The 15,732-nt window shown below is 40.7% G+C and overlaps 1 protein-coding gene across 33 annotated transcripts in view; it reads left to right on the top strand.

Moving 5' to 3' along the window:
- Window positions 1-15,732, top strand: part of SCML4 (Scm polycomb group protein like 4) — a 120,169-nt gene that overhangs the window by 43,594 nt on the left and 60,843 nt on the right. For 27 of the 33 annotated variants that reach the window (XR_002521684.2, XR_002521683.2, XR_002521687.2 and 24 more), the window contains one exon: window positions 7,882-8,096. The exons of 5 other annotated variants lie outside the window; for them this stretch is intronic. Coding sequence is in view for 22 of the 28 variants with exons in the window: in XM_021937681.2 (XP_021793373.1) it covers window positions 7,882-8,096 (215 nt within the window). In the remaining 6 variants the exon portion in view is untranslated. Of the gene's footprint in view, window positions 1-7,881; window positions 8,097-15,732 lie in introns of those variants that run through there. One more of the 33 variants, XM_021937677.2, reaches the window with a different exon arrangement.

The raw sequence follows: 15,732 nt of genomic DNA, 5'->3' as shown, positions 1-15,732 counted from the left end.
ACAGACTCTTTTAATGACTACTAAAGCACTGTGCTTCAAGATGGCTTTCAAATCTGACCTGAACTGAGGTAGTATTCACTGCACTGAAGTCCTCAATTGAAAGCAGAAAAATTCAGAGGTTTCATATATACCTCCAGGATCCTGCGTGTTCTCTCTCTCTCTCTATATATATATGTATGTGTGTGTGTGTGTGTGTGTGTGTATTTGTTTGTTTGTTTTTTGTTTTGTTTTGTTTTGTTTGAGATGGAGTCTTGCTCACTCTGCTGTCCAGGCTGGAGTGCAGTGGTGTGGTCTCCCGGATTCAAGTGATTCTTGTGCTTCAACGTCCCAAGTAGCTGGGACTACAGGCATATGCTACTATGCCTGGCGAATTTTTGTATTTTTATTAGAGATGGGAGTTTCACCATGTTGGCCAGGCTGGTCTCGAACTCCTGACCTCAAGTGATCCACCTGCCTCAGCCTCCCAAAGTGCTGGGATGACAAGTGTGAGCCACTGTACCCGTCCTGATTTATATATTTGGATGTGTTAAATTATGTATCTATGGATAGAATATATTTGGACAGCATTTGAGGTTTTTGAAGGTCTTTGGAGATGGGGAATCTGGGAAAAGGGCAGTGGCCCAGTTGCCACCTGTGGGGAGGTGGTGTCAAGGAGGGGGAAATGGTGTCAAGGAGGGTGACAGTGGCAAGCTGCTTCTTCCCGGGTCCAGCGAAACACCCCTGTCCGTCATCTGTTTATGGATGTGCTTCTTAGCTCTGGAACAACCTTTTCTGATATTTTTGCTGATTGATAAAGACCTTTTTGCCTTTTTGTTACTTTTGTTTGCAGCGTTAACATAGTGGCCACTGAAGTTCTGTGGCTCAAGAACAAAAACTGTTAGAAAACAAAAGGCCACTCCACGAAGCAAAAATTTTCAGTAGAAACTTTCAGAAAATAAGAATTATCCATTCATTGCTTATTTTTCTCTTTATCCTATTTTTCTAATTCTGATTTTAAAAATTCAGACAAGGTGACTGGGAGTGGCGGTTCACGCCTATAATCCCAGCACTTTGGGAGGCCGAGGCGGGCAGATCACAAGGTCAGGAGTTCAAGACCAGTCTGGTAAACATGGTGAAACCCTGTCTCTAGTGAAAATACAAAAATTAGCCAGGCATGATGACCGGCGCCTGTAATCCTAGCTATTTGGGAGGCTGAGGCAGGAGAATTGCTTGAACCCGAGAGGCGGAGGTTGTGGTGAGCCGAGATTGTGCCACTGCACTCAAGCCTGGCAACACAACGAGACTCCATCTCAAAAAAAAAAGAAAAACATTCTGACAATGCAAAAGGGTACAAACAGGATAGAAAGAGCATCTTCTAGTATTTTCCTGCCCAGATACAATTGTCATTAGCCTTTTGATGATTACTTTTCCCAGACCTTTTTATGCTTAAACATGTGCAGATTTATCTTTATCTATATATATAATATATATGTAGAGAATCAAAGTATACATGCTAACTTGCAATCTTCATATATGCATGCATACGCACATATATATACACAAATATTTCATTTTATGAATGTGAAATGATGTGCTAAACCACGGTTGTTTTGAGGGACATTTTGATTGCTCTCAGTATTTCACTATTGTAAAGAATGCTTTAAAGAATATCCTTGGCTGTATATCTTTGTGCTCTTCTCAGATTCTTTTTTTAGGATAAATCCTCAGGAGTGATACAGTTGGATTAGGAGGTGTGACTGTGTAAATTTTTACGTGGTTTTCTAATTGTCCTCCAGAAAGGCTAGCCAATTTGTACCCTTGCCAACAATCAATGAGAGTGCCCATTGCATCAGCCCCTCACCAACATAAGTATTGTCAGGGTTTTTAACATTTATCAGTCTGGCAATCGACAAATGATACCTCAACTTACTTTTTGGGAGAGTTGGCAATAAAGTGCAGAATCTTTCCTTGTAAGAATTCACCTCTTTCCTTCCTTCCTTCTTTCCTTCTTGTCTTTTTGTATCCTTTGCCCATTTTTCTGTTGTATGTGTTGAGGGAGTGAGTTTCACGTTTACTGGGTTGGTGCAAAAGTAACTGCGGATTTTGCCATTAGTTTCAATGGTAAAAACTGCGACTACTTCTGCACCAACCTAGTATTTTTATAATCTGAAGCAGTTCTTTGTATTAATCTTTTGTTGTTCCCATATGTAGCAAATAGTTTCCTTAGCTTTATTTTCAATCTTTTTTATGATTTTACATTTGCTTTATGAAAGTGTTTGAGTTTTACGTGGTCATGTCTATCAGTCTTTCTAGTTCTGCTTCCCCAGTTTTCTAATATCCAGTACTTAGAAAGCTCATCCCCATTCCGAGAACATACAGGTGTTGACTTATATTGTCTTTAGTACTTTTTAATGTTTCTTTTTTTTAAGTATATTTAAGTGTTGGAAATTTCTAAAAAGATTTTGTTAAAATATAGGTAAAATTTTATTTGTTTCTAAATGCCAGTTGTCTATAAATCATTTATTGCGCTTTCCTGTCTTGATGTGAAATGTTCCTAAATTTTTTAATGGAAATTTAATATATATTTAATTTCTGGACTAACTTTTCCATTGACCCAATTGCTACTCCTATACCATACTGCTGCCATTGTTTGAGTTTTTTTTTTTTTTTTTTTTTTTGGGACAGAGTCTCGTTCTGTCACCCGGGCTGGGGTGTAGTGGCCAGATCTCAGCTCATTGCAAGCTCCGCCTCCCAGGTTTACGCCATTCTCCTGCCTCAGCCTCCCGAGTAGCTGGGACTACAGGCGCCTGCTAGTTTTTTGTATTTTTTAGTAGAGACGGGGTTTCACCGTGTTAGCCAGGATGGTCTCCATCTCCTGACCTCGTGATCCGCCCGTCTTGGCCTCCCGAAGTGCTGGGATTACAGGCTTGAGCAACCGCGCCCGGCCCATTGTTGGAGTTTTATACTATATTTTAATAAGTAGGAGGGCAAATCTTCCTCACTGGACTTTGTTTTGCCCTTCTTTTTCTAAAGTCAGTTTGGAGTTTTAATGTGATTGCATTTAATTTGTAGAATAGTTTAGGTGAAAATTATATTTTAAAAATACCCATCTGTCCCAAAATAAAATAATCTTATTCATTCAAATCTTATTTAAGGACATTAGCAAAATTTTAAGACATATTATTTCTTTCATTGGAATCTTTCTACTTCTTATGAAATCTATATGAAGAACTGTGAAGGGTCTGAGATTTTACCCTCTCTGACAGCAAACAAATTAGCCGGCCCTGGTGTCACGGATGATGGCAGAGACAGATAGCTCCTAGGTCAGAGGCACAGCAAGTCACATAAGCTTCATGTTCCCATGGGCTCTCCCTGTCCAAGCTCCATGGTGGATACTGCACATGCAGTGGGTTTGTGTCTCAGTTGAGGAACTCTAAGCTCAGGAAACCCTTGTGGGGTCAGAGAAAGCTTCCTTGAGTTAACTGAGGAAGGAGAGGCATGGACCGGAGGGGGAAGAAAGAGCATTCCAGGCAAAGGGAACTGCAAATGCAAAGGCCCTGTGGTGGGTGCAAGTGTGTCAACAACTATAAATAACTGGGAAAAAATGCCACCACGATGACTCCATTATCTTCTGGCTGATGGTGCTGAAGTGAACTTGCCTGTTTATTCTTACCACAGTAAATGACCTGTTTATCCTGCCTAAATGCTTATAGATGTTTTCCTGTGAGTGTTGATTTGTTGTTATTCATTTTAAATAAATTTTTGTTCTTCTTTTTCCTTTTGTTTCTTTTTTTGAGATGGAGTCTCACTCTGTCACACTCAGGCTGAAGTGCAGTGGCACGATCTTAGCTCACTGCAACCTGCCTCAGCCTCCCTAGTAGTTGGGATTACAGGCACCAGCCACTGTGCCTAGCTAATTTTTTGTATTTTTGGTAGAGATGGGATTTCCCCACGTTGGCCAGGCTGGTCTCGAACTCCTGACCTCAGGTGATCCGCCCACCTCGGCCTCCCAAAGTGCTGGGATTACAGGTGTGAGCCACCCCACCCAGACAATTTTTGAAATAAATTTTCTTAAGACTCAGAGGGCCTCTTCATTCTGGAAGACAGTCTATTAATATACCTTTGAGTATTTTTGTTTTGAAATTACTTTTGAGCTTTTCTTTAAACATGATAAATTTTCACTGCTCATCTGCCACAGCCATGTTCTCCCTTTTAAAAATCTCACTGGTCTTATTTCCATTGCATTCCAAGACTGAGACTCTTCCTTATTTTCAGTATTGAGCTTTGTTATTTTTACTTTTTTTGTTCATGTCTTAGTTTTGGAAAGGGATATTTTGGGGTACCTGCACTTTGGCTATCATCTTTTCCAAAGTGTCTGGGTCTGTTATTGAAAAGCCACTTTAAAAGTGCTTTCCTCTAAACCCCTCAAATTTATATCAAGGAGACATTTAGAGAATCCCCTGTGGTTAAAATGACCTCTTCAATTTTTAAGAGTCTTCTCACTTGTTCCTTAAAATTGTACTTACTTGCAACAAGCAGTTAGGGAAGAATATCTTCCTGAATTGAAAAGACTGTGGGAAGACTTCCTAGCTCCAAATATCTCCCCAGTTGCTGTGGTACCTAGCATTCCACCAATCCCGGTTCATTGTTGCTCCATTAGCGTAAAATGTATTTCTGAGATGTAGTTGCCTGGAAAGCTCCTTCATGCTGTCTAGAATGAGTGTGCTGCTGTGGAAGGCAAGAAGTAGAAAGCAACCCAAGTCCTGTTTTTCCCTCACAATAGCGACAGGGAAGCAGAACAATGGAAAACCCAGCTTAAAAGAGGACTTTTTTTCAAAGAAAAAATTGAGTTATTGAGGAATTTTTGTAAAAAGTTTAATTTGAATGATAAAAATTCTTAGGATATTGGGGCTAGTTAATTGGTTACCCCTCTTTTACTCTTCAAACGCTATTTATCAGGAGAGTTTGTGAGGAAGCATCTCAGAGCATTACAACTCACCAGGAAAGAACTGCAGTCAATTTATCTTTCAAGAGGACTACCTTTTCCACAAGACAGAAAAGATATGTGATGCCTTCTCTGATTGTGGGTTTTCTTTTTTTCTCTTTCTTTCTTTCTTTCTTTCTTTTTTTCTTTCTTTCTTTCTTTCTTTTTCTTTCTTTCTTTCTCTTTCTTTTCTTTCTCTCTCTCTTTCTTTTTTCTTTCCTTTTCTTTTCTTCTCTTTTCTTCTTCCTTTCTTCCTTTATTTCTTCCTTTCTTCCTTTCTTTTTTTTTCTGAGATAGGGTCTCACTCTGTCTCCCAGGCCAGAGTGCAGTGGTGTGATCTCGGCTCACTGCTACCTCTGCCTTCCGGGCTCAAGAGGTTCTCGAACATCACCCTCCCGAATAGCTGGCACTACAGATCCATGCCACCATACCTGGCTTGTTTTTGGATTTTACCAGCCTGTTGGCCAGGCTGGTTTCGAACTCCTGACCTCAGATGATCCGCCCACCTTGGCCTCCCAATGTGCTGGGATTATAGGTGTGAGCCACCGCGCCCAAGCTGATCATGATTTTTCTCTTGTTGACTTCGGATATTGATATTACTGGATAAGTTGTCTTTACTCCTCAGTAAAGACAAAGTAGTAAAGTAGAGAAGCATGTCCTAAACTAGGAAAAAAATAATTCCCGAGTTTAAAGTCTATAGAGATAATAAGGAAGACACAGAAACTTGATGAGAATAGTTCAAAATTAGACTCAGATCAACTTTCACATAGCGAAAATCTTATTCAATAAATTTGGTGGTTCTTCAATGTTTTTAGTAGCCTCTTTTTGGAAAACAAATATTTTGCATATTTATTGGCACTGTGGAGTATAGGCACTAAGTCTAGAAGTAGGGTGATTTTTTTGTTTACATGTTAATGAGCTTATAGTCCCTCATCCTAACTGATTGACTCTAAGATACCTTTAGTTATATCAACTGTCATTATATTATGTTCTACTAAGATAGAAAAAAAAAGTTCCCTATGGAATTCTGACACACTGTAGGGTGCACCCTGATTTCAGAGATGTTAATGTATGAAAAATATGCTTCTTAGAATCAGTGAGATCGAGTATTTTTCTTAAACTCACAAGAACAGAAAAAAAAAATTCATATCCAAAACACCTTGTCTATCTGTCTAACAGTGCACTGTTTTCTATTTAACAGTGCATTCAATAAATAAATTTATACTTTAAAATTCTATTTACTACCTATGGTATTTCAAAGAACAATCAAGATTATTGATAGAATACTGTTCATATTCAGAAAATTAACAAAGTGACCTTAAATCTATAAAGGATACCCAATATTTCCCATCATGTTTTTAAGAACTTCCACTATTTTATATTTTCTGTGCTGAGCAGAGCAATCTTGTCCTTGTAGACAAGGCCCAGGCCAGGGTGTAGGGACTGTGCCCATCATCTTCCCCATCTGCTTCTACAGGCTTTTGGGCAGAAACCTCTCATTTCCACTGTAAGGTACCACTAATCCTTAAAAATGAATTTTATCATCCCTGAATCAAAGTCTAAAGTTCTGCCTCATTCATCACATTCCTGAACATTCCAGAAAGTCTGATCCCTGAGCTCATGAGACCACTATGTTGTTTGAGTCAAGTTTGATCGACTACCTCTTGCTTCAAGGTTTAGGCAATTAATTCTACCTAAGAAGTTTATTTATTTATTTATTTATTTATTTTTGAGACAACCTTGCTCTGTCACCCAGGCTGGTACGTAGTGGTGCGATCTCAGCTCACTGCAACCTCTGCCTCCCTGGTTTAAGCAATTCTCCTGCCTCAGCCTCCCAAGTAGCTGGGATTACAGGTGTGGGCAACCATGCCCAGCTAATTTTTGTATCCTTAGTAGAGATGGGGTTTTGCTATGTTATCCAGGCTAGTCTCGAACTCCTAGGCTCAAGTGATCTACCAGCCTTAGCTTCCCAAAGTGCTGGGATTACAGGCATGAGCCAGTGTGCTTGGCGTGTCTGGCCTTATTATTTATATTTTTAGTGCCATGCTAAGATTATTGTAGTATGTAGGGTATCTTTACAAAGGATTGTACATGTTGAAAAATTACCCATAGTCTTGCCATCCTTGCCTTGGTGGCATTTTAGCATGTCTCCTTCCACTTTTTTTACCATACACATTTTTTGCATAGTTGAGGTCATTTTAATGTGTGATGCTTTTTTTATTCAACATCACGCTATCCAAAAAGTGCCATTGAAGACTTTTAACTAGTTGATTGTTTTATTCTGCAGATATATTACATATTCTCTTATTTATTATTTGGGTTGCATCCATTTTAATTTTGCAATTCTAAATCATGCTAAAATGAATATATCTGTATGTAAATCTCTGTCCACATTTTGATAGAGGGACATCGTCAACTTTCATACAATTGATTTGATAAATTTAAATTTCTTTTAAATTTCTTTCAAGAGAAAAAGAGGTCATGATAATTTATAACTCAACCAAAGAGATACAAGTGAACATGAGAGAGTGGCTTTGTTTATTTAATATTATTGTTACAATAGTTCAAAGTTGAACTAACTGAGGAAACTGAGATACAAACAAAGTCATTTTGCTGCTGGTGACATTATCAGCTGTGTTTGGAGCTGGGAAACTATTGTTTTCTTTGCCTAGCCAGTATCTTCCCTACTTCACTTGCCCCATGGAAATTCAACATCCTTAAAATTACACCAGTTAACTTCCCACAGAGGCCCAACAGCATAGTAAATGCATCTAGTGGTACCTAGCTCCTTCATATTTGGTCTTCCCTTCCAATAAGTGGTAGGTATCGCCAAAATCACCAAATAGAATCATGTTTGCCTTGCAAACCAAACAAACACTTCTGTTTTTGTTTTGCTTTGTGTCTGGACTAATTCTTAGCACCTCTTCTGCCTGTGAGCGATTTGTCACCTCATTCTGTAAGACTGGCACCAGCAGAAATGCAGTCTCAGAGGATCCCGGGGAGAAAGCGAGGCCGACCCTCACTTCACTCCACACCTATGAAGATGGCAGTTCATAACCTTTATTCTGCTTCAGCTGGCTCTTTACCAGCAGTGAAGATCCCAAAGAAAAGAGGGCGGAAACCCGGGTACAAGGTACGGCTCCATCATCTCCTTCTCCAAAGTGGTATTGGGCTGGGGCATGGGTACTTGGTCAGACCTGCACTGCAAAATGCCACTAGAGTTTGGGAGCTTGGTAGAGATAGGATGAGAAATAAGCCTCCCTTGGTGAAGCATGTGACGGACGAGGTCTCATTGTTACAACACGGCACATAATGCATGCTGTCGTGTGCATTTTTCCAAGTGGAGAAAGCAAATTACACCAGATGGGGAAAGTTGTGAGCGAGCAGATTTTAGGGTCATCGCTAAACACACATTATTAAACCTTGCATCTAAATTAGTGTTTCAGACACTGAGCTTTCCCCTGACTGTTCCTACTAGGGTAAATCTTGAAGCCACTTTCCAGAACTCATTTGTCATTTATTTTAGCAGGAGCAGATGATGTTCCTGAGACATTTAAATTAATAATGTGAGCAGGCCAGTGTCAAAGGACATGGGAAAGTCTTCCCAAATAGAACCTCAACACAGAGAGTCATAATGAAAATTCAGCGTGTTAATTCCTAGTTTTCATGCCTAAAAGGTGCTGACATCAAGTTTGGCTACAAGGAGGCATATCAGGCAAAACTATATTCCCGTGACCCTTTTAAGAATTAGCAGTGATTTGGAGAGGCTAGGATGGAGAATAAATCCTCTGATGTAACCACAATCATAAACCAGCTCAAACCCAAGGGAGGGCTGCTTCTCTAAGATGTTTTTGAATAGGCTACTAGAGAGGAAAAAAATGTTACACTTGTTCTTCACAAACCTTTTGGGCATTAGAAAATGAGCTTCAGAAGTTTTCCTTCATCTATTTTTCGTGAAATAAAGGCTTATGTTTCCATCTTGAGATCTGAATACTGAAACCAGAATGCAAATTGGCAATTAACTCCCATATATTTAGGAAAATATATGGAAATTATTTCAGGTCAGTAGAAAGAGCTTCTGGAAGAGTTGGTAATGAATTCAACCTTTATCCCTTTGATTCTCCATAGTTCTTCCAAATGCTGGAAAATAAAATTCTGGAAATAAAATGCTGGAAAATAAAATCAGTAGGTGGGAGGAAGGCTCCTCCAAGTTAGTTTGGGGTCATTGGTTTTAGTAAAAGAAGCTTTTACTCAGCTATCTCATGAGGTAAAGTTTTCTCTCACTGGTTGTTTTTCTAACAACAAGAATCTCCTTTCTTTCATGTGCATGCCAGCTTTAGAACTGTCTCTGAAACCGGCGTAGCACCAGTCTCACCCCCTCAGCTACCTGTGCAGTTGCTGGCTTCTGGGAATTGCATCTGGAGGGCTGGAGCAGGGCGGCCTTTCTGTTTATAGATCCAGGGAGTAAATCCAGGATCCGGAGAAACATACTGAAGACTTCTCTCTCCTATTTGGCCTTTCTCCCACTCTCCTGGGGGCTGTGACCCAAGAATGAAAATTACCAACAGACTCAGCATTCCCGGGGCCAGGAAGGATTAAAAATTCATTCCATGAAATGAACCTGATTTCCCAATTTTTCCTGTCTCCTCAAAAGGGTAGTTTCCAGTGCTGGTGACACTCAGAAACAACTCAGATCAGGAAGAAATCTTTGGGGTTGGTTGGCTGATAATACAGGGCTCTGCCCAAAGCAGGCAGTCTCTTCCCAATTCCTCATAGAATTTCTCTTGTGGGAAGTAGACCACCGCTCTTCCTTGAATCCACTTCCCATATATTTAGGAAAATGTATGGAAATAATTTTAGGCCAACAACTCCCAGACAGCTTCCCAAGATATGGGCTTAATGTTCTAGAATAATACTTCCAAACCAGGTGGCAGTCTGCGTGAAGTTCCCACCCATCCATGGTGACATAAGAAAAACAATAGCCATTTGAAAGTCTTCATAAAGTTCCAATGATTCCTCTTAAACGATGACCCTTTATTCTGAAATATCTGCTTCCTATTATCTTGGCGGTAAAATGTTTTGTTTTATTGATGTTGTATGTTAATAGTGTTTAGTAATTTTAAAAAATGTTCTTTGTTGGCAAAATAAAATTGGCAACCTGTTAATCTCCCCAGTTTTATTTTGACAATTTCCTAGACCTGGACACCCCATTTTACCATTAATGACAGGACTTTAATTGTGAAGGAGCCGCTCAGAAATTGTACAGTTTCACTCCATTTGCCAAATGGCCACTAATTTGACAATTTTAACTATCTGGGACACAGTTGGGGAGCCAGAAGTTGTTAAAAAAATCCTGACCAAGCAAAGTAAGATATTACTTGGTCTAACTTTTAAAGATCTTGTATTTCATTGCTAAGAAAATGCTTCCAGGCCTTCCATCAGAATTTGTTTACATTTTTTGTTAACATGTTTCTTGCAAGCTCAATTACAGCTGGTTAGTAGCCTTAGATTTGAAGGGGAAGGTATTTTGGGGGAGAAGACTCTATACACAGCTGGACACTGGGAGAATAATAGTTACTTTTGTAATGAGATGATAATATACTAACAAGAGAGAAATAATACAATAATCTCAATCTTATAAAATAAGACATAACATAATTTTATCATATCAATAACATTATTACAATGATATATTGATGTTAATAATAGCATCATAATGAAATAGTATGTTTCTGAGTCTTTGGCAGGCTCTTCTCCAAGAGATTCTGAGGACGCCTCATTGTGTTGACCGTGTAACAAGTCTATACTGGTTGACATTTGTCACTTCTTGCCTGGTGCTGCCCCAGCTGCTCTGTCAATCACCTCTGTGCACATGTGGGAACTCTTTCTTGTCCAAGACCTCCCTTCAAGACCCAAGAACATGTAACACAGGCTGTGACACTTAACTGCTTCCTGAGTCTTGAGGATAACATTAGTGAATTGCAGGCAGATAAGGGAGGGTTACAATGGTGGTCAGGTATCAATGCTCTAGAGTTCATAGTTCAGGCCCCCTCCCAGGGCCCATCTGGCCATCTCCCTCTTGGCCCCAGGCTTGCAGTCACATGGCTGGGGCAGGCTCACAGCTGGAAGAGTATCACATTTTATGGTGCTACTGCCCGCTTCTTGCCCTGGTCAAAGAAAGCAAAACCTCTGAACATCGTATGTTCTATGAAGAGCCATACTCTGACTACCGTGAAAATAGCCTTGTTCATTATCAAAGAGAGCATTTACCTCTCCATTTGAAACATCTGCTATTGGTTGAGGTCCTTAGTTCAGAGACTCCCCAAGATCAATAGGTAGATTTTCCTTACATTTCATGACCAAAAAGACCACCAAGGTATTTTTAAAGAAACAGAGAGGGGCTGCACTAAGAACAAATCGTAGTTTCCATTCTGTTGAGGCAGCTGGTTATAATGACTCTAATAGTGGGATTTCAATCTTCTGTGTCTTCCTGGTTGAGATTTTTATTTAAGCAGAAGAAACAAGTGCTGAGTTTTGAAAAATAGCTGTTTGTCCCCAATACAAAATAATAATAATACTAATAGCAATCATAATCAAACAAAATATTTATTTAATACTTTTACGTTTGAGGTTCCAAGTGGAAGCATTTTATGTGTATTTCTTATTTGATCCTTGATAGTTTGAGAGTGAGAGGAAAGAACTGCAGAAAAACTGCAAGACTTAGGCATAAATGAACCAAGCCCACAGGAGGCAGCAGCCCTCCACTCCTCAGCCATCGCCTTGTATTATTGTTCAGAACAGCAATTAGGCTTCTCAAGTTAAAAAAGAGTAAATGATGTTCTGTCTGCTCTGTTTAATGAGTTAAGAAAGGTGTGGCGTGTTCTAGAAAGGATATCATCCTTGAAATGTTAACAACAAAATGACTTAAAATGTGGGTAATTATGTCATTCAGGATACAAATTCAGCTGCTGTTACAAGGGCCAAATAATAGTGGCTTTAAAGAAAAAAGAAGCTAATTTCTCCCTCATGTTAAAGTGTGGGAAGGCTGGTATGATGGCTCCGTGGGGTGGGGACCCGGGCTGTTCCTGTATTGTTGCTTGTCACCTAGGCTGGAGTGCAGTGGCACTATCACAGCTCACGTAGCCTCGACCTTCCTGGGTCAAGCAACTGAGCTGTGGGGAATACAGATGCATGCCACCATGCCTTACTTTTTTTTTTTTTTTTTTTTTTTTTACAGAAGAAGTCTCACCGAGTTCCCCAGACTGGTCTTGAATGCCTAGGCTCAAGAGATCCTCTTGCCTCAGCCTCCCAAAGCGCTGGGCTGGTTACAGGTGTGAGCCACCAGGCCCTGCCAGGTCTTCCATTGTTAACACACAGTTTCTACCTCCTGGTCTAATATGGCTGCTCCAGGTCCCACTGTCCCACTGTCCCACTGTCCCACTGTTTTAGACAACAGAATGGGAACACAGAGCTAGCAGAGGGCATGCCTGTCTCCTTGAAGGGCTCAACTTTCGAAGTCGCACATCCATTACAATTTGCATTCCCCAGGCCAGCAGTTAGTCACTCGGCCACCCATAGCTCCAAGGAAAGCTAGAAAATGCAGTGCTCGTTACCGAGTGATCAGCTAAAATTCAGGAAGTCCATTATTAAAGGAAGAAAGGAGAATGGGTATTTGGGAACAGCTAGCAGCTACTGTTGAGGACCTAAAGGACAGGCTTAGTTAACTGGAAAATTCACTTGATAAAGTAATTTTCTAATTAATATGAGTAAATGCAATGTTTTGTAATCCTTCAGTACTTTGGATTGTTTTGTTCTCTCTTCCTTATTATTTTTTTCCGAAAAAGTAGGGGTTCTTTGCCCTGTGTAACAAGAGAGTCAAGTTCACAAAAATCTCAAGTAAGAGAATATTCAAATTTAAGTAGAAAGGGTTTTTGTTTGTTTGTCTCAACATTTGTTTAAAGCCTCTTTCTAAACGTGTTTTCATCAGAACTGTTGAACTGGCATCACTGGTTCTGTGGCAGTCCAGATGTTGTATTGCTTGGAGTTGTATTACAGACATTAAAGACAGCTTAATAGGCCAGGCGTGGTGGCCCATGCCTGTAATCTCAGCACTTTGGGAGGCTGAGGTGGGTGGATCATGAGGTCGGGAGATCGAGACCATCCTGGACAACATGGTGAAACCCTGTCTCTACCAAAAATACAAAAATTAGCTGGGCGTGGTGGCGCGTGTCAGTAATTCCAGCTACTCATGTCAGGAGAGGCTGAGGCAGGAGAATCACTTGAACCAGGGAGTCGGAGGTTGCAGTGAGCCAAGATCGCACCACTGCACTCCAGCCTGGTGACAGGGTGAGACTCTGTCTCAAAAAAAGAAAAAAAGATAGCTTAGTGGTACAGATGGGAAGAGTGGCTACCTAATACCATTCCTGTGCCTCTTCCCAGGGCCCCTCTCTTGCTGATGGTAGGTATGGATTGCCGTCTGTGGTCTGTAGGGGAAATTATGACACAGTCACAAGGCGGGGGCCATTTCCTTGGGTTGAACATTGTGTAGCACCTAGGGTAGGGACTGTCTCTCCTGTGTCTTCTGTTGCCTACCCCCCAATGCCCATGCACCCAAGGCTGGAACAGGGGTCAGGGCTGAGGCTCAGTGGTGGATGTGAGGCAGTGGTAGGCTGGTAAATGTTTTACAGCCGGCACTCTGAGCGTAGCTCTGACATGAATGTTAGTTGTTATTTCACTCATGTTAAAAGAGTAAAATGAGCGTAAACAGTGAGGCTGTATGTCAGAGTTTTCCTTGTTAGTCAAGATTGCGAATGACTTCCTTGCTAAATTCGATAATAGTTTTGTTTTTCATTTGGATAGGGTTTAATTATGCTATGTTGCCCAGGCTGGAGTGCAGTGGTTATTCAGGAGCGAGATCATAGCTCACTGCAACCTTGAACTCCTTTTTTTTTCTTTTTTTGGACACGGAGTCTCACACTATCGCACAGGCTGGAGTGCAGTGGCACAATCTTGGCTCAATGCAACCTCCGCCTCCTAGGTTCAAGCAATTCTCCTGCCTCAGCCTCCTAAGTAGCTGGGATTACAGGCGTGCACCACCACACCTGGCTAATTTTTGTATTTTTAGTAGAGACAGGGTTTCACCATGTTGGCCAGGCTGGTCTTGAACTCTTGACCTCAGGTGATCCGCCCACTTGGGCCTCCCAAAGTACTAGGATTATAGGTGTGAGGACTGTACCCCGCCAACCTTGAACTCTTGGCCTTGAGCAGTCCTTCTGCCTCAGCCTCCCAAGCAACTGGGACTACAGGCATGTGCCACCGTGCCTGGATTGGATAATAGTTTTTGAAGACAAAAAAGAATTTAAGTTTTTTGTGCTATTCACAGTGTAACAGCTATAGACATGACATGCTTTTAAGTTTAATTGGCATTTTTAGAATTTTCTCCATCACTTTTTAAAGTCTATAAATCAACATAATAATAAGCCCAGCTCTAATTCACAGCATTTTGTAGATTCTAAGGTGTAAATATTCCCTTCATGGCCAATATTGAGCCACCAATGTGATGTCCCTGAATATGGATTTGGGAAAAGATGTACAGCAGCAAACCCTTGGAAATACAGATGCAGTCGTAAAATTAGAAAGTGATGAGTTGTCAGTATTTATTACTTTTGTTTTTAACAAACGTTTTATTTGTTTGTTTGTTTAGTTTCACTAAGTAAAAAAGATTTGTGAATGGGGCAGCCTCCTGAGCCAGAGCAGGTTCAGAGACTCCCTACAAACTTTATTAACTTGTAAGTATATATACTGTAATTTTTATTTTTAAAATCTTTTTTGAGACAAAGTCTCACTCTGTTGCCCAGACTGGAGTGCAATGGTGCAATCTCAGCTCACTGCAAGCTCCGCCTCATAATTTTTAATAAGGGCTGTGTTTAACAATCCACTTGCAATACTCCTGAAGATGTTACAATCCTCTGTCATGGACTAGTACAAGCTGGCTCCAGCCCCTGGCTGATCAGAGTTCTGCTGGGCTCAGGATGCTGGTACCCGGATGGTCCATGTCCCCGCTCTCATCAGCTGGGCTGACGGTTTTGATCCCATTGCCACTGATGCACAGAACTTGACCCCCTCACCAGTTTCTGTAAGAAACCCAGTCACACCAAGCAGTTCTTGAAATGTGTGGTTTCTACTAAAGATTGTTAGGATTGCAGGCCATAGCAGACAGCTTCCGTTAAATGACTCTCATGGATAGGTGTTTTTCTGAATTCTTCTTTATTTAAGGACAGTATATTAGTCTGTTTTCGTGCTGCTGATAAAGAGATATCTGAGACTGGGTAATTTATAAAGAAAAAGAGGTTTAATGGACTCAGAGTTCCACGTGACCAGGGAGGCCTCACAGTCATGGTGGAAGGCAAAAGGTATGTCTTACATGGCGGCAGACAAGAGAGAATGAGAGTCAAGCAAAAGGGGTTTCCCCTTAAAAACCATTGGATCTGGTGAGACTTATTCACTACCATGAGAACAACATGGGAAAAATCACCCCCATGATTCAATTATCTCCCACTGGGTCCCTCCTCAACACATGGGAATTATGGGAGCTACAATACAAGATGAGATTTGGATGGGGACACAGTGAAACCATATCAGATAGTACTTTTTTGTTTTTCTTTTTCTTCCTTCTCTCTCCTGGTATCCATGGAATACTAGCTTCACTCTCTCCTCTCTTGGGTTCCTTCAGTGAGGAGGAAATGAAACCATTCCTTCCCACCTCAGGC

Source organism: Papio anubis, chromosome 6, assembly GCF_008728515.1.
Source record: "Papio anubis isolate 15944 chromosome 6, Panubis1.0, whole genome shotgun sequence".
In the NCBI taxonomy this organism is placed as follows: domain Eukaryota; kingdom Metazoa; phylum Chordata; class Mammalia; order Primates; family Cercopithecidae; genus Papio; species Papio anubis.
The sequence above is the reverse complement of the archived record's forward strand: the minus strand, read 5'-3'. Positions and strand labels throughout refer to the sequence as shown.